Source organism: Rissa tridactyla, chromosome Z (genome assembly GCF_028500815.1).
Source record: "Rissa tridactyla isolate bRisTri1 chromosome Z, bRisTri1.patW.cur.20221130, whole genome shotgun sequence".
In the NCBI taxonomy this organism is placed as follows: domain Eukaryota; kingdom Metazoa; phylum Chordata; class Aves; order Charadriiformes; family Laridae; genus Rissa; species Rissa tridactyla.
The window spans coordinates 86,980,016-87,003,219 of NC_071497.1; the positions used below are offsets into that span (position 1 = coordinate 86,980,016).

The 23,204-nt window shown below is 40.4% G+C and overlaps 1 protein-coding gene across 4 annotated transcripts in view; it reads left to right on the plus strand.

Annotated features, from left to right (window-relative positions):
• The first annotated feature begins 508 nt into the window (after positions 1–508).
• LOC128902392 (WD repeat-containing protein 7) overlaps positions 509–23,204 on the plus strand; it is a 123,989-nt gene continuing 101,293 nt past the window's right edge. For 2 of the 4 annotated variants that reach the window (XM_054185351.1, XM_054185353.1), the window contains exons 1-7: positions 1,967–2,094; positions 13,102–13,273; positions 14,427–14,533; positions 17,177–17,255; positions 17,786–17,960; positions 19,834–19,910; positions 23,042–23,161. In XM_054185351.1, the coding sequence (XP_054041326.1) occupies positions 13,115–13,273; positions 14,427–14,533; positions 17,177–17,255; positions 17,786–17,960; positions 19,834–19,910; positions 23,042–23,161 (717 nt within the window). In that variant the 5' untranslated portion in view covers positions 1,967–2,094; positions 13,102–13,114. Of the gene's footprint in view, positions 695–1,966; positions 2,095–13,101; positions 13,274–14,426; positions 14,534–17,176; positions 17,256–17,785; positions 17,961–19,833; positions 19,911–23,041; positions 23,162–23,204 lie in introns of those variants that run through there. The other 2 variants (XM_054185352.1, XM_054185354.1) reach the window with 2 other exon arrangements.

A 23,204-nucleotide genomic window follows, 5' to 3' on the forward strand; every position in this document is an offset into this window, starting at 1 on the left:
TGGGCGCCGCCATTTTGAGAGAGGGCAGCCAGACCGTCAGCCATTTTAGTTAGGGGCAAGCGCGGCGAATGGCGGGAGGGGAGGTACGCCATCTTGGTTTGGGGCAGAAGGGGGCCGAGGAGAAGGAGGAAAATAAGGTTAAGGTATAGGTTAAGGACTGCGGCTGGGAGCAGCTGCGGAGCATGGCCAGGCTGGTAAGGGACAGGGCACCATCCCCTCCTGAGGGACCAGGAGGAGAACCCGTACTCGGCCTTCCTGTTCTGGGGCCTGCGCCAACGCTTTGGCCAGAGTTGGTTCTGGAAACATAGAAATTAAAAGTAAGCCATGTTTTATCCTGCAGATGTTCTGTTACCAAGAATTAAAACAGAGGAAAATAGATTTTCCTGTTCTACTGTGATTTTTGAGGATGAGTGGAGCAGCACTGACCAACGCTAGCTATTGAAGCTGCCTCTGGGACCACTAGCACCATATGTACAAAATCAGCAAGGAAACTCTACTTGACTGTCAAAGTACCCCACCACACCTCCCCAGCAGCCTGGGTCTGAAGCTCACTAAGATGTGTCATGCTATAATAAGGTAGAAGAGCTGCTGCTGCTGCTGGAAGGTACCTGGGAGGCTGCTGGTGGCCAGGCAGTTCCCAGCATCTCCGTGGATGAAGACTTGGAGACCTGGCCCAGTCTCTGACCACCCTGAGGTAAAGAATGTCTCCCTAAGCCTTCTCATTAACGTGTATGCTGGTGACACAGATAAAACAGTGCAATTAATGTTTAAAGTAACAAAATAAAGATGCTTGACTTTATTAGCACCTTACTTTAAGAAAGCATAATGCTTTCTGTAACTCAAAAAGCATCCTTGAGCCTTTTATAGCAGCTAGTTTAAAACAGCTTCTCTGAATACGAGAGCAAGAAAAACACACCTACCTCTGTTCTGATAAAATGCTGCACGGCTTCAACCCACGTTGGCTTCAGGAATTTATTATTATAGGACAACTGGAGACTCCATTCTCCCAGCTGAAAGTAATTCACATGCTAAATAGGCTGCTGTTACAGACAGGCATCTGTTCCTCTTGGATGACAGGGTATCCACACTCGCTTGCCAGGAGCCACGTGGCTCTATGTAATTCCCTTATACAGGTATATTGATATAGCTCAGCATTACATTGATCATCAAAAGTATACCAACATGATAACAACGTTTGTCCATACTTCTCTATTCCACAGTTGAACTGAAATTGCTTACTAACTCAACAGCGATAAAAATTTGGAGGTTTTTTGTCTTTTGGGAACTGGTGGTATGAACATTATCGGATACCAGGTCCCCATATAGGTAACGTGTTCTATAGCAAAACAATTTGTGAACTTGTATCATTATTTTAATTACTTCTGGCCGAGAGAAAATGTTCTCTCTGGTTTCAGCTGCAGAAATAATTTTCCCTTTCTGTCCTAAACACCTGTGATGCATTTACGTGCCTTGATAAAGAGGTGATAGGAAAAAAGGAATCCACCACTGACCTGCTGTCAGCATCGGCGTCTTTGGTGATTTGTATGTAGCTAAAACTCATTGTTCATACATCTAAAAAGCTAAGCGTAAAAACGTTGATTTGGTTAAAGAAATAAATAAAGTCAATAAGCTTCTTCATGTGGTCCAGAGAACAAACCCAGTGATCTCCAAGACCTCACGGGGGCTATCATCTGGGGTCGGAATTCCCTCAGAACGTGACAACTTAAAAACTCCCCTAGCCTCGTCACGATTTTTCTGTGACATTATGGGGACGACACTTGCCTTTTGCAGACAAAAATTGGATTTTTAGGTGTTTTTTTTCCACAGGGAAACCACCCACAGGCGCTCCCTCTCGCGGCCCCCCCCCGCCGCGGACGCGGCGGGGCGGGGCGGACCGCGAGAGAGAGCGCCTGTGGCCGCCCGGTTTCCATGGCGACGTCCGTTGCCTCTGCCTGCCGTCAATCACGACGGCGGGGGCTTTGCGACAGCGGCGGTAAGGAGTCACGGCAGCCGGCGGTGTGTCAGCTGGTCGCCGCAGCGGGCGAGGGAGCGCGGCGCCCGGCGACCCTCCCCACCGCCCCGGCGGGGATATAGGTGAGTCCCCGCCGGTTACTGGCCACATTCGGGTAGCGGGTATCCTCCCTGGGGGCCGCCATGTTGTTGTGCGGGAGGGGGTGGCGGCGGCGGCACCTGCCTGGGGGCGATGGCAGCGGCCCGCAGCCCCGGCTGCATCCACACCGGCGGTTCCCTGCGGCGGGTGGCTTCACCTGCCTGGGCAGTACTGGGTACCGGCTCTCCACGGTAAAGCTCGCAGGTCTCGGGGCTTGTCCTTTTAACAAGTTTCAACCTAAAATGCACCACCCTCCGGTGCACACCGTGGGCTGGCGCTTGGATGTGTCACGAGAGTGAGTAATAAGTGACCGATTATTAATGGGATGGAGAGCTCTTCCTCTGTTAACGGAAAGTTATCTGAGAAGCGACTCTTCATACTAAAATAATCCTTTGTAGGAACGGGAATTTCCTTTAATGCCCAACTTTCATTATGTCGTGGCCTCTCTGTTTCCTTTTTCTGTGATAGCCATGATATTATTGGCAGCTAGGGATATGATTTAGAGTTTACTTTGCAACTGCTTTGGGTAACTGTCCTTCATGTGATCATGACAGCTTTAAACAGGGAAAATAGATGCGGATTTAATGTGTCATCAAATTAAGTGCCAGAAAAACCTGCAAATGGCTTTCAAAGGTATCTGTTAACTATAATGAAGGATTTAGAGTCCTAAATTATTATTTCCTCTTTTCTTTTGTTTTATAACCTTCTACATGTGCAGGGAGTGGTGTTTTTCTGAGGGAGACAGGATAACCCATCTTACCTTCATATACTTTTAAATCAGGCTTCCGTAGTCATTCACTCAGCTGGGGCAAGCAATAATCTTTCATTGCATTGTTGCTATGTTATTATTATGGTGTTATTGCCACCTAAAGATTAAGGAAGAGCTCGCGTCCTAACTATTTACTTTTCAATTTCTGTTCTGGAACACCAGTTTGTATGTGTTGAATTTAATTTTGATTGTGAGTGTATTGGGAAGGTTCGACAGTAACATTTATGATCTTTTTATTTAGATTATTGTTATACGTAATGGCCAATTCAAGCCATAGAGTCCTGTGGCAAGTATTGTCGCAGGGCACTTGAAATGCAGCTATGTTATGTGATGTAGCACTGCATTTGGAGATAGCTATTACAGATAAATTGACTAAGGGGATGTAGAGGTACTGGCTGCACAATGTTATGGGAAAGCTCCTGATTTAGGGAAAAGGCAGAGAAGACTTGAGGTGATGAATTTTGAATCAACAAAGTAGATAGGGATAAAAGAAGGCCCAGGTGCCAATAATCTTTTAATCCTTGATGAGCATAATGAGAGCTACAGTCTGGTTTGCTAGTCGTTATTACCTGGATTGAAATCACCTTTTCACTTCACGTAAATTTCTGTGTAGCCTAACAGTTTCAACCAAGTTCAAAACAGTAGGTTAGTTCTCTCCTGCAGATATGCTCAGTGCTGTTTTAATGAGTAAGGTTAGTGAGAGCAGCGTGAATATTCATAGTAGTAAAATTGGGTGTGCTGTGTTTATGCAAGTGAGGCCTCTGAGAAGACCTTGCACCTCCTCCTTGCGCAGGGTTAGGTCAGTTCTTACTGATAGCTGTTGTGGGCTTTTTTGTGTGTATTGGAACAAGTAAAGTTGACTATCAAAATGAAGGTTGCTGCCAGTCTAACTCCGTAGCTGCTGTCCCATTTTGTGTGTGTATTTGTGTGTGCATGCACGTGCATGGGGGTGGCATTAAAACTGGTGCTTTACCTATCTTTTTGCTAAGCTAGTTTCCTGACTTTGCTGTCATCATGAACAAATTGTTTCTTGATTGTACAGCTAACAAAATTGATTGCATTCTTCACCTCTTTCCTCGTAATACTCTCTTAGTGGAAAAACACACTTTTAAATACTTTTTTTTATATGTAATTTTTAGCATAGTATTGCAATAATCCTTTTGTAGTTGCAAATCAGAAAGGTGTGCTGTATAATAGTATAATGGTATGGTTATTGTTCTCTAAGTTTTGTATTCAGTGCTTATCAGATGCAAGCTGAAATGATAATGATTTGCTGCGTGTGTCAAAGTGTAAGACCTGACCTGATAGATTGCTTTATAGTATTTTGTATCCTGCAGATATGGTCCGGGGATTTATTTCCTGAAAAAGTATTACCTTTTTAAAAGCTTTCTTGGTTGGCATGGATTTACAAAGGGCAAGTTGTGCGTAACCCAGCTGATGGCTTCCCAGGGTGAGCTGACTGGCTTGGTGGAGGAGGGCGAGCCGTAAGTGTTGTTGGTCTTGACTGGAGTAAAGCTTTGACACCGTTTCCCATAAGATCCTTACAGACGAGCTGATGACGTGTGGGTCTGGGTAAGTGGACAGTGAAGTGGACTGAAAACCCATGGAACGGTCAGGCTCAAAGGGCTACCGATGGCAGCATGAAGTCCAGCTGGAGGGTAGTTGGGCACTGGAAGAGGTTGGTCAGGGCGGGCTTGTGGAGTCTCCATCCTCAGAGACATCCAGAACTCGACCAGACACAGTCTGGGGTAACCTGCTGCAGCTGACCCAGCTCTTGCAGGGGGTTGGAGGATATGATCTCCCAAGGTGCCTGCCAACCTCTGCTGTTCTGTGATTCAAACTCATTTTGTTAGATTAATGATGGTTTAAGAAAGCAAAAATATTTTGTATTTGGTCCCTTTGTAGCGAGTCAAAACTAATTCCAAAAGACTGTCAAAATTGCTGACAGACCTTCAGAAACAAGCGAAATTTAATTGAAATAGCAAACTTTACTGACCATTTGTATTTAATAACAAAAGTTTTTGTTTATTCAAAATTCAGTGTTTATTCAAAATTATTTATTTATTGTCTAAATATGTGGGTTCTGATAGTGAAATATTTCTGCAACTCTAAGTACTTAATTGTTTTTTCCCTACCTTATTAGTCCTTTTTCTCCATCCCCAAGTACTAAATGGAAAAGGTCATTTGTAATTAAATTTAAAATCATCAGATTTTTATAAAATGCATTGCATTATTCAAATGGAAGCCATGATGTAATGAAATGAGCCTTTACCATAAATGTATGATTGTCTTTATGTAAATGGTTTAGGAGGGGTGTTACAATGCTTAACTAATGTCTCTTTGAATGAAAGATTCTGTATGCGTGAAAAATATTAGGCATAAAAATTGTTGTTTGCTTGAAAATATGCAATCCACTTAGAAGGTTTTTCCTGATGTCATGGATGGCAGCCATCTCTGTACTTATGGTAGCAAATCTGAATAATAGCATAATTTAAATTCTGTTGAAAATACAGAAAAATGGCATTAACATGTGGTAAACATTGATAGGGAAAGGAATGATTTATTCTTAACCTTTCTGAGTTGCTTTGAACATAAGCACAGTTACATTTATTTAAAAGCAGATGTTCATTTGGCAGCCTTTAATGGTTTGTTTCGGAGCTGTTACATACTGAGAGTATGTATGATAAAGAAAACAGTCAATTCATAGATGTATTTCTTTGGGAGATTCTTTTAGTGGACACACATATCCTGATTAATTCTTTACGCATGTGCTTTAATTGAAATAAGTGTTTGGAAAGAGCTCTTCTTGGCTTTTGCTCTGTTCAGGCAATTTACTTATCTTTGTACTTCTTTTCCCCAAAGAAGCATTCCTTTCTCCTGGCCTGCCTCGTATCCTTCCTGTGCACCTGATGTACCTCGATCCACCTCCCGCAGGAGACGGGCTCAAGTGCAGCATGGGGCTCACCAAGCTCGGTCTGGGCAGCGTCATGCCACAGGGCTTTAACAGGACAGAATACTGAAGTATTCCCTGAACCCAGCTGGCTTTATGCACAGCTGAAATTCAGTCCCTCTTTGAGGGTACCACTGTGACTTCCTCCAGCCCAGAGCAATCCATAGCATTTAGATACGCTTCTGAAAGCGCCCAGGTAACTGAATTCCAGTGGGGTCACTCGTGTCAGATCAGCAACACGATGGTTGCTTAGTATTGGTGTGCGTAGACTAAACCTAAACCAGGTTGCTTTGTGGTGACAGAACTGAAGTTACTCTCCTTGTTCTGTAGTTCTAGCAATATTACCGATGTTTTAAAGTGTTGTGTGCAAACCATTTGGGCTAAGTGTTGTAAGAGTGAAGAATTTGTGTGCTCCTGCCTGCCTCATCTGTGCTTTGAAAGTCATCAGCAGGTCAAATTAGTTGGTTAGCGTGTTTGGTCGAAGGATGTTGTCTGAAGGACAATATTAATTGTGCCTTTTGATTATCTCTGCTGGAGACATCTCCAGTCTTATGTACTGTTCTTCCTTCCTCTCCTTTAACTTTGTTTTCTACTTATGCAGTCTGCAACATCATTATCCCTGCTTCTTTTTAAACCTTTCCTCATACATCTACCCACTGGAATATATGAGGGCAAGGAAATCTATGTACGCCCCCGACGCTGTACTGGCCACAACTGCTTCCCTTTCCCTGCACACAGGGCACAGAAATGCCACCAGCTAGAGGGTTATATCCACTTGCTAGTGACAGGCGTGAAAGGAAACTGGTTTTATTGTCCCAGGGCAACACGAGGGGAAAAGTCACTCTCACTAGCTGCTGGGCTTCCTACCATAAATTGATTTTGTTTGGGTGCTTTTTCTGGCTGTAAAAATTCTTATTATGAATGCTGTTGCAGGGTGAATAATTTGAGGCTTACAAGGTTTAATGAGGTCTCGAGGCTTCCTATCATAACTGAAAGTTGTGGGAAAACTTGAGGAAACTGCAAATAAAATGTTCCTGTTTCAGGAACAGTTTGTATACAGGTGGAGAAAGGCTTGTGGATTCTTTTGCCTGTCTCTTGCTGTCACTTGGAAAGATAAAAGCATATGCAAAAACCAGACGTACAGGAATGCTAATTGTTTTCTAAAATACTGGAAATAGTTTCCAAGTGTGAGTTGTGGCAGCAGGTAATAACCCATATGATAAAGGCTTTGAATCCTGCTGCGGTTTGTGCACAGAATCTTTTTGTTCAGGTGTTATTCTTACTTGCTGCATATTAGGTTTATTTTGTAGGCCAGATGAGGCAGAGGACCAGAAAGATTACACGACTTGACCTTTAATCTGTTATAGAAACAATTGTTATAAAGCTCTCTGACCGTGCGCCTGACCTTTGTCTTTACACCCGTGGCTGTCCTACCTGGTCATTCCCTCGTTACACTGAACAACGACCTACTGTTAACTCTGAAATTTTCTGTGCGTCTGCCTTGTGACTTCATCATCAGACTTTGATTTGAAATTAGTATTATGTTTTCTGATTGTAGTTTGGTTCAGTAAGTTAGCTGTGAATAGTTTACTAGTCCTGAAAGTGCTAGTTAGCATTTAGAGGACAGTGGCATGATAAAGATGTTTAGGTTAGTCTTTTGAGTCAGTATTTAATACGTTGTACTTAAGAAATCAGTTCAATAGCTTTACTGAAATAGGAATTCGTCCTAGATTATGAAATTTGCCTAAATACCAGCCTTAAGCAGTGCCGTTGAAAGAGTCACTTGACTATTCTACCAGATTAATGTATTATTTTTAATTTTTTGGATCATCTACTAATCTGAAGAATCGCTGTCTCTTTAAATACAAAGAACATAACTGAGATGTATGTGTATATAACTATAATTGGATTATATTTTGATGATATAGTGGACCTAGTAACAAAAGCATGAAAAAGGCTGAGGTACTCAGTGCTATTTTTGCCTTGGTTTTCCTGGGGAAAATAAAAATCCATAGGACAAGCCAGTGTCCCCTATGGTTAGGAGACTGCTCTGTGTGGTTGGGAGGTTGTGGTGGTGGGGGAAGTTCCCGCTGACTGCGGAAAGCCCTGCATGTGGAACGGCACACAGCGGGATGGAGAGCAGCTTCGCAGGAGAGGAGCTGGGCATAGGTACTTTAGTTTGAATGAAAAAAAGAAACACATCTTTATTATATTTTTCAAGTCATCGTGTCTGGTGAAACATGCCCTCTACTCTGGGCCATTCTGGGACCTCCTCAGAGAGATGGCAGCTTATGGGTATAAGTAACAGTTACCTGCTGTAGGTGTTGGCGTGCAAGAGCCAGCTTTATTTAGAGGGACAGGAGACTGCGTGGGTTTGGGGTACGAAGTGGCACCTCTCAGGGCTGTGCAAAGGGGCTGAAGAGGAGAGGCTATGTGACTCCAAAGACACAGTGGAAGTAACTTCCTAAGGCACTGAAAATGATGCTGATGCCGTGTTCTACATTGCGACTCTCACCTCAGGAAAAGCAAATATGAGGGAGAGGAAGGATCCTTTGTTGTGGGGCAGAGAATGAAAAAGAGCCTCTGCTTTTGTCAGGTCTTTTCAGGAAGATCTTTTCCCACATCCCTGCATCATTTATTTATTATCTCTTTGAGAGAGGTAATTTGAAAGTGAAGCAAAATAAATAGAAGTATGCCTTTATACATATATACACGCATATTCACCCCCTACAGGCATGCAATAACACAAACTTATTCTTTCATTGCATCTTTGGAGAAGGAAACTGTGATTCTGACACTTGTGGAAGTGACAAGAGAAAAACTTAACAATCCTAATGAAGACAGAGGGGTATTAATCAGGAAGAACTCTACTCAGTTTGACATCTCCATTTCCCAGTTCAAAGTTCCAGTTCCCTTTTCTGCAAAAATAGTTTATTCTAGAGAGGTATAAATAACTAAAGTGTGGGACTTCATTTGTAATGATTCACTGCATGCTTTTTGACTATTTGTCAATGGTACAGTGTTTATTTGCTGCTGTAGTTTGTCATCATTGATGTAAAAAAAAGTATTGATTGTTTACAGACAATAAGTGAGTTTTGGTTTTTGCAGGGGATGTACTCGGTGTTCGCCAATGATAGAGAAGGGTTGTTCTTTGTAGACTGAATTCTTCAGCTGTTAAAATGAGCTTGTGGTGCTTTCTGAAAATGAAGTTTTTAATGAAGGCATTGCGGTACCATAATAAAAAACTAGAAGGAAAGAGGTAGTTTTTCTTTTTGCTCTCTCTCCCAGGGGTTGGCATGAAATATTCTAAGAATTCTGTTTTGAAAGTTTTGAAATGTGAATATCTGTAGGCTGTTAGAAAGTATTTTGCTGTTAATGTTTTCACTGCTTTCTTTCATATTTTTCTGCATGGAAATATAAAATACATTAGGTTACTTGTATGTGCTGGTACTTTTGTACATTGTAATATACTTTGCATTCATGTTGAAAATTCAGTTTAAGTATATGTTTACAGTGCTGTTGATTTTAAAGTTTTGTAAGTAGTTTGTGTGGAAGAGCATTAAGCTGACTGTAAAACTTCAAGGAACAATTTTTGAATATTTATTCAAAATTGCAGCCATTTGCATCACCGAAACAATCGGGTGCCACGTAAATACTGTGACCTGGTCCCTGCACTGTGAACAATATGAAATGAAAGGAGCGAGAGGAGATTTTTAGGTTGCTTATCAGATTTTTCAGCTCTGAAATCATTGCTGGATTGCTTTATTAGCCATTAAAACTTAGTTCCTACATTGCACTGACGATCAAATAGCATTTACAGTCATGAAAATAGCCTCTTGGAGGAAGTGTGGTGAAACAGGTCCTTTTGAGCTCGCCGCCACCAGCGTGTCCCCCGGTCAGGGGCAGAGGAGCGCTGGGTGCGGTACCTGGCGGGGCTGCAGATGGGGCATCTCTCAGGCTTGGCTTGGGCAGCTTTGCGTTTCCAGCCCATAGCAGGGGAGCCGCTGAAGGGAGCACTTTGCAGGTGGCAAGGGAAGAACAATTGGTAAAGAGCATTGTACCTCGATTGTTATTCAGGTGCTTTAATATATATATAAAGGAAAGAAATTTCCATCTCTCTCCACCTTTCCCAGTGTCTCTTTCATTTTATTTCACTACAAAAAGTGGGTGGTGAAAGAGTGAAATGGGTATTTTGGCTTGTTTTGTTGATTTTTTTTTTTTTTGTTGTTGTTGTTTTACATCTAGACACTTTATTTATGGTTTTCATTATATTTTTTATTACTATTTCACTATAAATCAAATACTCTTAGAGTCATAACTCTTTAGTAAGGTCACTGTATTCTTTAAATTTTTCTAATTTTACAGTTCTGTATTGTGATCACCCAGACAGAACAATTGATCTACCATTGCATAACAATTAACGCTACATTTACAGGCATGTTTTACAACTACTGATTCCATGGTAGCTTGTAGTACGGTGCAGTAGATTAAATGTTGGATTGTTGGTCTTTATTTGTACTTGTTCATTAAATAATAACACTTAATAAAATAAATAGTTGTTAATAAAGATAGTCCAGTTGGATGCAAGAAATGAGTTGGCATAAAATGGCACTTCATATAAGTGATATTACTGTTTTACTGGTATGGATTTTGTAGAAAAAAAAAATAATGCATCTCTTACTTTTTAGCAGTTTGAGGCTTGGTAGGTCCAGTTGGCCCTGGAAGCTGTTTGACAGCCTGTAATGCTTAGCTATACATTAGTCTGTTCTTGCTGGCTTCCCTTCCCCCATTTTTCCATGTACATTATCATGTTCGATTGCTCTGGCTGCTGAGGTTGTTTGCTCTAGGAGTATAAGCAGCATTTATCAAAATCAAAATAATTCTTCTTGAAGAAATTGCATTGTAATCTTTATGTAGATGAGAGATGACGTTAATTGATGTTGAACTCCATAGAGCCATGTAGGTTGGAAGTATAGTAAAGAACAGTGTTTTGAAATAGACATCAGTATTTGGGATGCAGAAAGCACTTGTTTCGGTGTGGGAGTCCCCACTGGGTCATATAAGATCAAAAGGTGAAGTTTGTGGCTGGTGCAAGCAAGATTTCAGGAGTTGCCTCTGCTTATATCGACTCTGAGTTTGTATCGAAGGGGAGATGCTAAGGCTTGCGCGATGGTTTTCAGTGGAGCTGCAGATTATTGAGTGGAATTCCCACGGCAGTGTGAAGCTGTTGCTTGGGCTCCCTTGGAGAAGAAGGGCAGGGGGACTGGTTTGTGCGGGGTTTGTCAGTGGCTGGGCAGTGGCTCAGCAGGAGTCTGCTCCTCTCCCAGTTAGTTCCTTACAACCACTGCTGAGGTCTGGCGGGGACACAGGGGGGACTGTGCTTATAGCAGCGGGGAAGGGCAGATGTAGCGAGCCTGGCTTAGATTCAGCCTGACCTTTATTTATTTATTTATTTTGTCATAATTAATAATTTTTTTCCCCCTTTTGAAATGCTGTAAAATAGGTTTACATATCTGTGAACAGATGCAAACATTGCTGGATCACTCAAGCTAGAAGAATATGTATATATCTATAGAAAGACAGGAAAATATGCATTTTTTTTTTAAATATTTTGTGAGTGAATCCTGCCTATGTCTGGTGTGTTTATACTCCTCTAAATCAGAAATTCTGCTCTGGTTTGAGCCGTGGTAAGTTCAGAACAGAAACTTCTACAAGATCGTACATAAGGAGGATTTCTTTTATTTACTTAGCACAAACATTTTGCCCAGTCGTTAATTACAGGATGCTCCAAGAAACAATTTTCTGAGAGAACAGACAATACATCACCAAGCTCAGTGTAAGCAAACTCAGATTCAAGGATCCTACATCGTAAAAACGCTTAAGTGGTTGGCAAACTCAGAATGTTGCTAACACACACAGTGGTGTGTTTTGGTGTTTAAATCTTGTGCTAATCCCCCTAACTGTTTTTTATTCCGACAGCGTCAGTTTCTATGCTGTTTTCTTTCTCTCTGAAGTTAAGATGGAAACACGTTTGTTTGTTCTTTATTTCCCAGTTCACAAGAAAACTTTGGCTTTGTGACAGATAAAAATTTTGCCATGTTATTTGTGTCAATATTTATAAGATACTAAACGTTGCTATAAAGATAATGTTGCATCTATTTCTTGTTGGACAGTGGCCAGAATCTAGTTCATGTGGCAAATCATGGTGATTGCTGTATTTATTCCTTTCCCAGTTTTCTTTAGTTCTAAATAGTATTGATAATGCTAGTAAGGATTTTTTTTTTTTCCCCTCGAACCACATCTTTAGATGTTGCATATTCCAATTCCTTTTCCATCATCCCACATAAGCAGCTCTTGCTTGCAGGTGGCTCTGCCTGCTGTAGAAGTAAATCTTGAGCCACCAACATTAGAGAGGTGTTGCTTTGAAAACATTTAGCACACAGGCTTAGAAAGCAGAAGCTGAAAGGTCCAAAACTAACATGTATTTTTTAATTAGGCTGTTTCTAATTTGCTTTTGTTTGTTTAGTTAGCCTCTTTAGCTGTGTGTGTGAGAATGAACTATGAGAGTAAGAGTATGAATTAAGGAACATCGTTAACCTTGAAAATGATTTCTATGTCTAATTTCACCTAATGCAGGATACTCCATATTCCAACATGAATATCCATTTGAAAAAGCTGTGTCAAAGTAACACTGTTCTAACAGAACAGTATTTTTGAAAAGTGCATAGTCATCTGTAGAAAACTCCAGAGCCTATTTTTGACTGAAGGTTGTTGCACTTGCAAATGGGGATGAACTCTACTATCATGTAATAGCTGCCACAGCCCTGGGACATAAAGCATTTGTTACTGCAAAATTATTGTGAAAGGAATGATTTCGGCAAAAGTACCTGTGTGCATAGGGAAATGCTACTTGGTAAAAGTATCTATACGTGTAGGGAAAGACCACTTTGAAAAGTGTCTTTTGCAAAACGTATAAGAAATCAAAATTGTGACATTGTAATACTACCACAGTTCGCTGTGTTTTTCAAGTGACTGTTAAAGAATGTTATTTAATCCATATATGAAAATAACACATTCCCTGATGAGAGATGATTGTACGCTGTATTTTATTTGAAGAATGGCATATATAGGGACTATGGGGTTTTTGCATAAAATGTATACGAAGTCACTTCTAATTAGTATTTTAAGTTTTTGTGAGGATGAGAACGTGCTAAGTGCAGGAATGGCATATGTGCTGAGACGTAATATTTATTATCTTGATTAAATTGACAGGCGTGAAAGCAAAATGGCAGGCAACAGCCTTGTTCTGCCCATCGTTCTGTGGGGCCGGAAAGCCCCCACGCACTGCATATCCACCCTGCTGCTCATGGAGGATGCCTCGATGATCGTCACGGGATGCCACGATGGACAGATATGTCTCTGGGACCTTTCTTTGGATTTGGAGGTAAGACTAAAGTCTGTATGATCTTAATTTTCTTTGTGTTTAAAGTGCGTATTGTAGCTGCCAGTGTGATTTTATTCTTCGATATAGTATCCACTCTGGTCTTCAGTTCTTCCTACGCCTTGTTCGCTTGTCCTTTCTTCCTCCCTCTCATGAGGCCTGGACAGCCACTTAGAGAAAGATGGTTTTGCTTTCGAACTTTGTTGCTGCTTCTGCAGTAATTTTTTGAAGTAATTACTTCCTCTTTTCTGGAGCTGCTCTAAACTAGTTGGTACTTTCAGGTTTATCTGCTTGATATTGTTTTGCGACAACAGATTCCAGTGATCAGAGGACTGTACTTAGAGAACTTTTTAAGGTTATTATTTTACTCAACTGTTTTTTTTCCATGAAAATTGAATAGGAAAAGAAAAAAAACTAGTAGCAGAGATGAAGGTTGATCATTAATTGTTGTATGCCAGTGGCTGCCCTATTTTGAATATAGTCTTGTAGTTTGCCGTGGTACAAAGGGCTTTAAAACCTTGGAATGGAATAGCAAAACAATCATTTCTTGCAAAAATCGCAGCATGCTTCAGGAAGAGTTTATACTGAATACCTAAAAATCTCGCTGTCTGTGAGTTACCCCCATAAATTTTTTTCATGTCTGATATATTTAACAGCAAAGAGGAAAAAGTGACTAGTTTTTCCTAGAAAGGATAAATAGAGGGCAGTTCGCTCTCTTTTTCTTTAATCTAAGCATGGGCTTTATATATACTTATTTATGAATATATCAGGTTGTGAACTGTACTTGATTTGGGGGTGAAATATTGTTGCAGTATTAAACAATTTTTTTTTTTTGTTCAAGTTGGGCCAAATTCAGCCCATGATTTAAAATTATTGATAGCATGAGTTTGGTGCAAAATGCATTTTTTCACAAATTTGCATTACAGTGTGAGGTAGAAGCCCTTTTTTTTTTCCCCCATGTACTATAGCAGCATCCTGTGCAAACTCAAGATTATGTATCTGCTGCTATGCTAATTAAATGTGTATGTGTCTGTATATATATTAACACATATATATTGATATAATACATAAAATGGAAATCTGGAATATGTATGTTCTGGTTAACTAATAGTGCCTATGTTATTTTTTACTTCACGTTTTATTTCCCTGATTCTAGATTAATCCCAGAGCTCTGTTGTTTGGTCATACAGCCTCAATTACTTGTTTATCAAAGGCCTCTGCTTCCAGTGAAAAGCAGTATATAGTGAGTGCATCAGAAAGCGGGTGAGTTTCCTGAGGATTTATTAATATGCAGTTCTGTTAAATAATGGAAATTGAGGGTGGAGGAGAGATCAGGTTGTTTACGCACCCGGTATTTTTTTTACCTAATCTAATGTCTATAAATATTCCAAATGATGGGGCTTCTCCACTGTAGATACCGAGTGCGGTGTGAATTTTGGATCCATGGCCCGCCAGGAGCATCGGGGAGGTGCCTGAGGCCCTGCAGGGCTTCCTCTGATGCTCGTTGGACCTTTGGAGTCAGCGGCAGGGCACTGCACGGTTGTGTGTAAAGCAGTATGTGGAGCATAAATATGTGATTTATGTTTGGATGGGCAATGAGATGTGTGACATTGTCTCCTTCAGTCAAGGCACTTCTGTGCTTTCTGTCATCTTTTCGCTTGCGCGAGTTTCTCACTTCAGTTGACAGTGGATCCATATTTTGCTCCTTTTTCTCTGCTTATCTGTTTCTTGACTGGAAGCAAGCTTGAGTTGTAATGTAGCTTTTTGGCAGGAAACAATGCCTAATACATGTTTTAAAACTTGGAAACCTGTCACACACTTTATCTATATTTCTGTTGCAGTGTTTGATTTTATTTTTTTTTGTCCTGAAGAAAAGATACATCAGCAAATCCATTTTATTTTTTAAGAGGTTTTAATTACTAATCAGAGTAACTGTTTGGGAGATGGAAGGATTTCTCATGAAATTGACATTAATGGGGATTGCAGTCAGGTAATTTAAAGGAAAAAAAAAGTCATACTCTGTAACTTTTAAATAAAATATGCTTTGTACACTCACATTTTAGCCTAGATTTTGGGCCAATTTATTGAAAAGATACAGAATTTGATACATTATAGGTCAAAACTTTGGGGCCAGCTAGTTTTGTCGTTCATAACAAATGTTCTTGTTACCACCAAGCAGTTTCTAGGAAATGTGCTATGGTCTTGTTCTTCTCCTAGAGTCATTCTGGAAGGCAGGAGCTTTTTTTCCCCAAAACACGAGCCTAGTTTTGGTTCAGGGAGTTGGAGAAACTAGTGTTGTTAGCAAGAGTCTAGGATAGCTTTTGAGTTTCTAAGCAGAGATACCAGCACTGCAGTTATCAATGAGGGGTCTTCCTCCACAGACTTGCACTGAACAAGTTGGGTCGCCTTGAGCAAGCCAGCTCATAATACTGCTGATTTCTACCGTCTCTCTGCGTGCTGAGGTGTGGATGGGTTTAAAATGGACTCTCTCTCTCTGTGGAGACTGTTATTCTGGAATAAAAGTAACTTTGGAAAGAAGTTGTAATTACACATTATGATATTCCCCCTTAAACTAGTGGAGACTGAACATTCTGAGATTTGATGTGGTATGCACGTGTAATTTGTTTTTACAGTATGACTTTCCACTTTGCCTTTTCAAAGTTAGCTTTTCCAACTCGGTTGTCTCTCGTTAGGCAAAATATTTGACCTGAAAGTATTTGCAAAGGTATTTCTTCCTGGAGCATCAGACTGTTCTTGAGGGTTGCTTTTTCATTCATCTACAGAACTTACTATTGAATGACAGATTTTTCTGGTATGCAAAACAAGCTTATAAAAGGAAAAAGAAGTTTCTGAGTTGGGGTGGGTTTTTTGTTTTGTTTGGTTATTTGCTTTGTTTTTAAAAGGCTGTTTACCAAAAGGTGGACCTCCAGGCTGAGGCCGATTTGACTAACTCTCGTTGAGGAAGAAATTCCTTAACCTCTGCCTATATAAAGGCAGTATCCAAGTAAAACAAAGAAGTTTTTTTTATCTGAAAAAGACAGGGAACTATATGACTGAATAACCTTTTAATATGGAAGTTGAGAGTAGAATGTGTCAGAATTTAGAATCTTCACCTTGTACTGATTTCAGTACTAAGTAATCTTTTCCTTTGGCGTTAGAACCACAGTATCTTTTCATTGTGAAATTATATATTTGATGTAGAGAGGGGAAAAAAGGTGGGAAGCAGCTGACAGATTCTGTTCAGGTGAAATTTTAATATAAAATTTTAAAAGTAATTTTTTTATGTACTGTAAATAGAGGGAATGGCTGCTAATGGGAATGGAGTCATAGAGGTAGCTGTAATCTCTGCTCATAAGGCAAATCAGAAAAATATCACTACTGGTACTATTTGTAACTTGTTGAGCACTTTCAGTTTGGTCTTAGAAGTGCTGACAAGTCCCAGGTGATGCTTCTGCCTCTCAACAGCCTCAGAAAAACCCGCAGGGTTCCCCGCTGTCTGATGCGGTTCTGTCTGCTGTAATGCTGTTTTCTTCCTCGCAAACATGGAGAAGGCAAGCTAGTCTTTGGGCGACTTAGGGCGTGCAGCAGTAGTATATAATGACTTGAAACATTTGTGAGAGAAGTGAGAAATTCTGTTATATACTTACATTTACTTAATATTGATTGTTTATGATGAACCTTGGCATTTCACTTCTTTCCCCTTATCTTTGTAGGGAAGAGGTGGTGTAGATTCAGACAGAAGGACGAGAAATTCAAGTTGATTTTGAGTTTCCTTTGTCTAAATACAATTCATATAGTCACTAACAAATGGTTCAAATTGTTGTTTCTGCCAATGTAAATGATTTTTAAGCCTTTGGAAGATTGAAATATTTTTCATGTAGTTTTAATCTGCCTTTTATATTTTAGGGAGATGTGCCTGTGGGACGTGAATGATGGGAGATGCATAGAGTTTACTAAACTAGCCTGCACACATACTGGTATACAGGTTAGTACTTTGTGTATGCTTCGGAGCTCTTGTTCGTATTGCAGATAACTACAGATCGGTTATCAAAGCAAGGCTGGTTTGTTTCTTTTTAAGTTTAATAATGACACTATACGCATACTGAAATATCTCGTAGTTAATGCGGTGTCATCAAATGCCCTAGAGCTGGAAATATGTGCTGTGCTTCGGCATTGGGAAAAAAAAAAATAATGAGGCTGGAAAGAAAGGAGGAAAGGAGAACGTTTTTGGAGGAGTCCTGCCGGGGAGGTGGGAGCGTGAGGATGATCTTGGCAGGGAAGGCTGAGGCAGGCTCTGTCAGCTATAGGAGCTGGGTGTGCAGGGTAAGGGTTGCCTCGGGAAGGTAACAGGACAGGGGGGACCTCTGCAAAAAGCTCTCCTCAGCAGTGCAGAGTAGAGATTTTTAAACGCAAGGCGTAGGGCTATACTTATGAAATTACGGTTTTGTTGAAAAATGAAGTAATTAATGTCTCACACAGAGTATAACCTTCTTTATTTTGTTAATATCCGTTTAGTTCTATCAGTTTACAGTTGGGACTCAGCGTGAAGGGAGATTATTATGCCATGGACACTATCCAGAAATTCTTGTTGTGGATGCTACCAGCCTTGAAGTTCTTTATTCTTTATTATCAAAGATATCTCCTGACTGGATCAGCTCCATGACTATCATTCGATCCAATAGAACACAAGGTAATTCTCGTTGTTGTTGTTGTTATGGCTTTGCCTCCCTGTAAGAGAAACAGTATTTTCAACTTTTTCAAGAACCTGGGGAGGAACTAGAATGTTGCTTCTTGTGATCTTGGGCAACACCCAGCAAGCACTAACCCTTCTGAAAAGCAAAGCATATATAGTTGTTTCTAGTACCTGGAAAAAGAGGCAAGGTTAATATCTATGCAGTATTGTCTCTGTTGCTGTTCTATTAAATGGGAGTTCTGGCTCTGACTAAAATGTAGCTGCTGTCTCCTGAACAGAACATAAAATCTAGCCAAATGGCTCTGTGTGTGCGCTTGGCAGGATCCAGGCTCACCTAGTAAAAGAACTTGGTTCTGTCTTCTTCAGTGTGTCCACGTGCTGAAACCTGAAGCACAAGGAACCTTCCTACAGGACGAGTGATTGTGGTTTTATTTTGAATAAAAGCACATTCCGCTAGGGTGATAACTTATTTTCTCTTTGAGAATTGAGAAAGAGTTCTGGAGAGCACTCTGAGAGCAAGAGCCTGGAATCTGGCACAAGATGGGAGGAAGGGGTGCAGGCACTGTAAATGCTAAGGCTGTCATCTGCATTACCAACGGGATGCGTAGTATGCACCGTGATCGCTTGGCAAGCTGTATGTTGTAGTTTTTGACAAGATACATACGTACCATGAGTATTTCTTGTGATTAGTAGCTTTACAAAAAGGGCTGTCATAACATTTTCAAAGCTATTATTGTAGGAAATGTGTTTAAGGAATGTGCTGATAGAAGTACACAAGAGGGTTAAAAAACCCGAAGAGTGTAGAGGGAGGAACTTCTAAAGGTGATGACAGTTTAGGGGGAGATGTGTGAGTGGGCTCCTGTTTGGAGGTGGATTAGTTGGCATGGTTTGAGGTGATACCTGTCCACAGATCGGCGTTGCTCTGCTAGTTTGTGTTAATTTGTGAGGCTTCAAATTCTGGCAGCTGAGGAGGAGAGGTGTCTCATTCAGGTTTTCCTCTTGTGGAGACTGTAATTCCTAAGAGGTTTGGGGAATGCTAAGGAAGAAGATCCTGACAAAAGAAGAGACTTTTGTCTTGAGTTAAGGCTGACAGCAGTTGTAAACTGAGTGCCCCCACAGTCCTGGAGTGGGAAAGCTCAATTGCTATCCCCACAACATCTTAAGTTGCTGGAACAATTGTAAGTGAACTCTGGTACTGTTTCTTGATATTGCGTTTAATTTTCTTTCTTTCTTTCATAATTGTTTTTATGTTGTAATCTAGAAGGATTTTGGTCCCCTTGGATTTTGATCTTACACCAGACTTCTCTGGTAGAAACAGGAATGTCTAGAAAGTTTGACTAGCACTTGATATACTTTGGTTTTTGTGAAGGTAATGACTCTAATGGAGTAGTTTTGCAGAGGTGGCCTTTGGGAAACTGCAGCCAAGAGATGCTTGGGCAGGTGCACGGCTAGAGCGTGTTTCCCATGAAACCTCCATGTCCTTATAGGCTGCAGCAGGCACACAGCTCGGCATGGGCGAGAAATCCCCTTGCCTTTAGGGAGTGCGATGGGACAGCCCGCAGTGCCCGATACCAATACTAGAAACAACCGTGGCTTCCCTTCCCCCCATTTAATTTGAGCCGTAGTATTAATTAAGAGAGAGGAGAATGAGACTGAACACAAACCTATGGAATCTGTGTATGTGCGTATGTGCTTCTGGAATTCCACTTTGCAAGTAAGCATTCGATTTTGAAGCAAACACTTCAGGAGTGTTTTGATAAACTTTAATGTTGAGGTACTCTAAATACATTTTTGTACTCGGATATGTATAAGTGTGCAACAAAATGAAGATGTCCTTGTACTTATCAGCCTAATGTTTGTTTTTTCCCAGAGGATACTGTTGTAGCAGTTTCGGTGACTGGCATCCTGAAAGTGTGGATAATAACCTCTGAAGTTAGTCGCATGCAGGTAAACAAAGGCTTCTGAGTTAATGATATTTCCTGTTGTGATGAAGGGAGAACTTTTATTAATGCTGTTTCCTGTTCTCTCAGCTACCTAATGATATTACCTTTTTTTTTCCCTCTTTGCCATTTGAAAATCAGCTTCCTTGATTTTTCTTCACTGATTCTTCAAGTTACCAGCAGAACTCCTTATCTTTCTCATGTTTGACTCGGAGAACTTATTTCAAAATTAAGAGTAGGATAATCTCCCAATATCTACAAGTCTATTTTTTTTATTTGTACCACATAATGACTAATGCTAATAAATATTCTTGATAATATACAAACATTTTTCTTTTAATTTTTCCCTCTTTAATAGTCCTTTTCTTTAGTTAGGTCGTCTTGTACTACATTTCACAGGAGTTCTGAGTTCCAAAGGGAATTTAGTAACAAAGACTGCTACAGTAATGTTTAACCTTCCAAACTGATGTGGATGCTGCACTGCATCCGTAACTTTATTCAGTGCAGGCAAAACTTTTATATGCAAGAGCTTGCAGTACAAGTACTCATTAGTTGAAAGAGATGATGCTAACAATTATGTGTTTACTCTGTATAGTACAGGTTGAAGAAATAATTCAGAGTTAAAGCTTGCCCTGTACTGCGTAGGAATTGTGTGTCTTTTAATACAATGGTGGAATTACAGAAATTACTTTATCACAATACTTCATTTTTTTTTTTTTAAGATTAAGTTCTCCAGCTGCATTTCTTATGCTCCTAAAGATATCTGTATGTAGTTTTTTAACATTTTTCATTATAGTTTTATTATATCATACTGTATTACTAATATTATTAAATTTAGTATTAAATGTTTAGTATTACATTTAATAATAAATGTAGTATTTTATTTGAGAAAGATAAGAAGTGTGATGTGGGGATGCCTGAAGGGTTTGCTGAGCAGGGAATAGTTTTAGGAATATTCATCACTAGGGATTATCTACAGCTCTCTGTTATTTGGCAGTTCCTGCCTTCCTGTGTACTAATGAATAAAAGCCTTAAAGGAGGTTTGCTACACGTCTCATAGACTTCTGGCAAATTACCTATTCACAGAAACATCTTGTAAAAGATATACCTTACTATAGATGTTTAGCAACTGTGGAAAAACTACCTTATGATATATAAATGAACTATTTTTATGAACTTGTTTATTTCCACAATATTTATAATGCAAAGGCAACACAGTTTGCAGTAGCTTGGAAGACCAATATAATGGATTCCTAGCTTTTGACCCTATTAGTGGACAGAGGTGGTATTCACTTTTTTTTATTTCATAGTTTCCAATTTGATGAGAGCATGTTTGCTCTGAAAGCATTTTCTGGAAAGCCCTTGTCATGCAGGGAGTGGTGTTTTAGCTAACATCACGTTTAACAGTTATGCTTAAGGCACTGGGAGCAGTGAGGAGTATTGGCTGTTACGAAAGTAAGGAACACAAAGACATAACTAAACGGGAGCTTATCACAGTCTAGTCTGTTTGGGATATGGGAAACCTTGAGAGAATGAAATGTGAGCTGAATCTGCTTAGTTTCACTGACTGTCTGGATGCACTAATTCATTGACAGTGATGGTACTAAATAGGCACCGCTAATCTGTGCAGCTGGGGAATTTGTTAGACTTAAGTGACAAAAGAGGATAGCACGTGCTCTTGCAGATCTTCTTATGAGAAATAATAGAATGAGAACCGCTACAAGTGTTTGGCTTTTCCTTTAAAGTTGGCCATCTGGCATCTTATGAAATAGCATAGTCACGTTTCCATCACGTGGTCTCTGTCATGTCCCTAAGTTCAATTTGAACAAGAAGAAAAATCAGCTGGGTATCTTCTGATTTCCATCTGTATGTGATTCTGTGTAGGGACTCTCAGTTTCAGATGCTGGTTGCTGTCGCACTGTCTGAGCACTCGATGGTTTCTGTGTAGGACAGAATGCTAACTGCCCATCTTGAAGATGAGGAAATAATATTTCAGTAAAATACTGTTTTGCACAGAGATCTGTAACAGAGAAAGGAGTTGTGATCTAGGACATCTGAGCCCCCGCTTCTGCCTTAATTGTGTGGCTATCCTGATTTTTCTCTGCCCTGTCTCGATAAATAAGGTGTGTTTTTATGAAAGTGAAGAGCCCTGTGAAATCAGTTCAAGTGAGTGGCATTGCAGCCACGTCTTTCTGTGAGTCTCATGTTTATACCCACAGCAGGGTATCTGCAGCCTTCTCCAGGTTTTTATAACTGTAAGCCAAACTTCTCAGATGATGAATGGCATGGCTGTCCCTCCTTTCTCGAAGGTATCCCAAGTCAGAGTGAAGATGGATGGTCAGTCAAAGCGAGGATTAGCTTGGGAGCTGTGTGTTCTGGATCTGGACAGGGTAGCAGTGACCACCCTCAGTACAACCAGAAGAGAAGGTTTTGCTTCGAGGTGGGGCCCACATTAATCAAAGTACAGCACTGATGTGATAGACCAGTCTGAGATTCAGACTCAGCAGAGGGTGTTTGGCCGAATGGTCAAGATCCCGTGCTATTTGACAGTACTAAGTTGAATCTCAGAAGAACATGGTCAGCACTGACTGAACGATAACCCTCTGGCCAAGGGCAGTCTCCAGCCGAAACCTTTGAGACGTGATCATGCCAGTGGACACGAGGAAGGGAACGGGCTCGTGTGTTCAGCAGTTCAGCTCCGCTGGTGTGCTGGTCAGTACTTGTGCCTGATTATGGCTATATCCATATGCTGTCTAAAGAAAAGTGATAACCTCCTCTTGGGGTTAGTTTTGTCTGTCTCTACAGCCAATTTCTTACCTATCACTTCTTCAGTTCTGCTTTTCTGCACATTTGCTACTCTTGTACTTGTGACAGTCTGCAGGCTTGGCTCTTTACCACAGGAAAGTTGGTATTCAAGATACAATATACGCATAGGAATATCAAAATAAAACAGAAGTGGGTATTTCAGTTAAAATTTACAGAAATACTGGCAACCTCATGACTTGAGCAAATTTAAAACCATCAAGAAATACCTTCTGTAATAACATCTTCAAAAAAGGTAATGTGGCTCTATTTAATTTCAGATTTATAGTTTTAAATAAAATGCAGTTAACGTTGGCTTTGTTTGGTTTTTTTCAGGATACAACACCGGTATTTGAAGAGGAGTCAAAACCTATTTATTGCCAGAACTGTCAAAGCATTTCTTTCTGTGCATTTACCCAGCGGTCGCTGTTGGTAGTGTGTTCCAAGTACTGGAGGGTAAGGCAAGCTAGCTGAACAACACCTGCCTGTCTTTTACTCT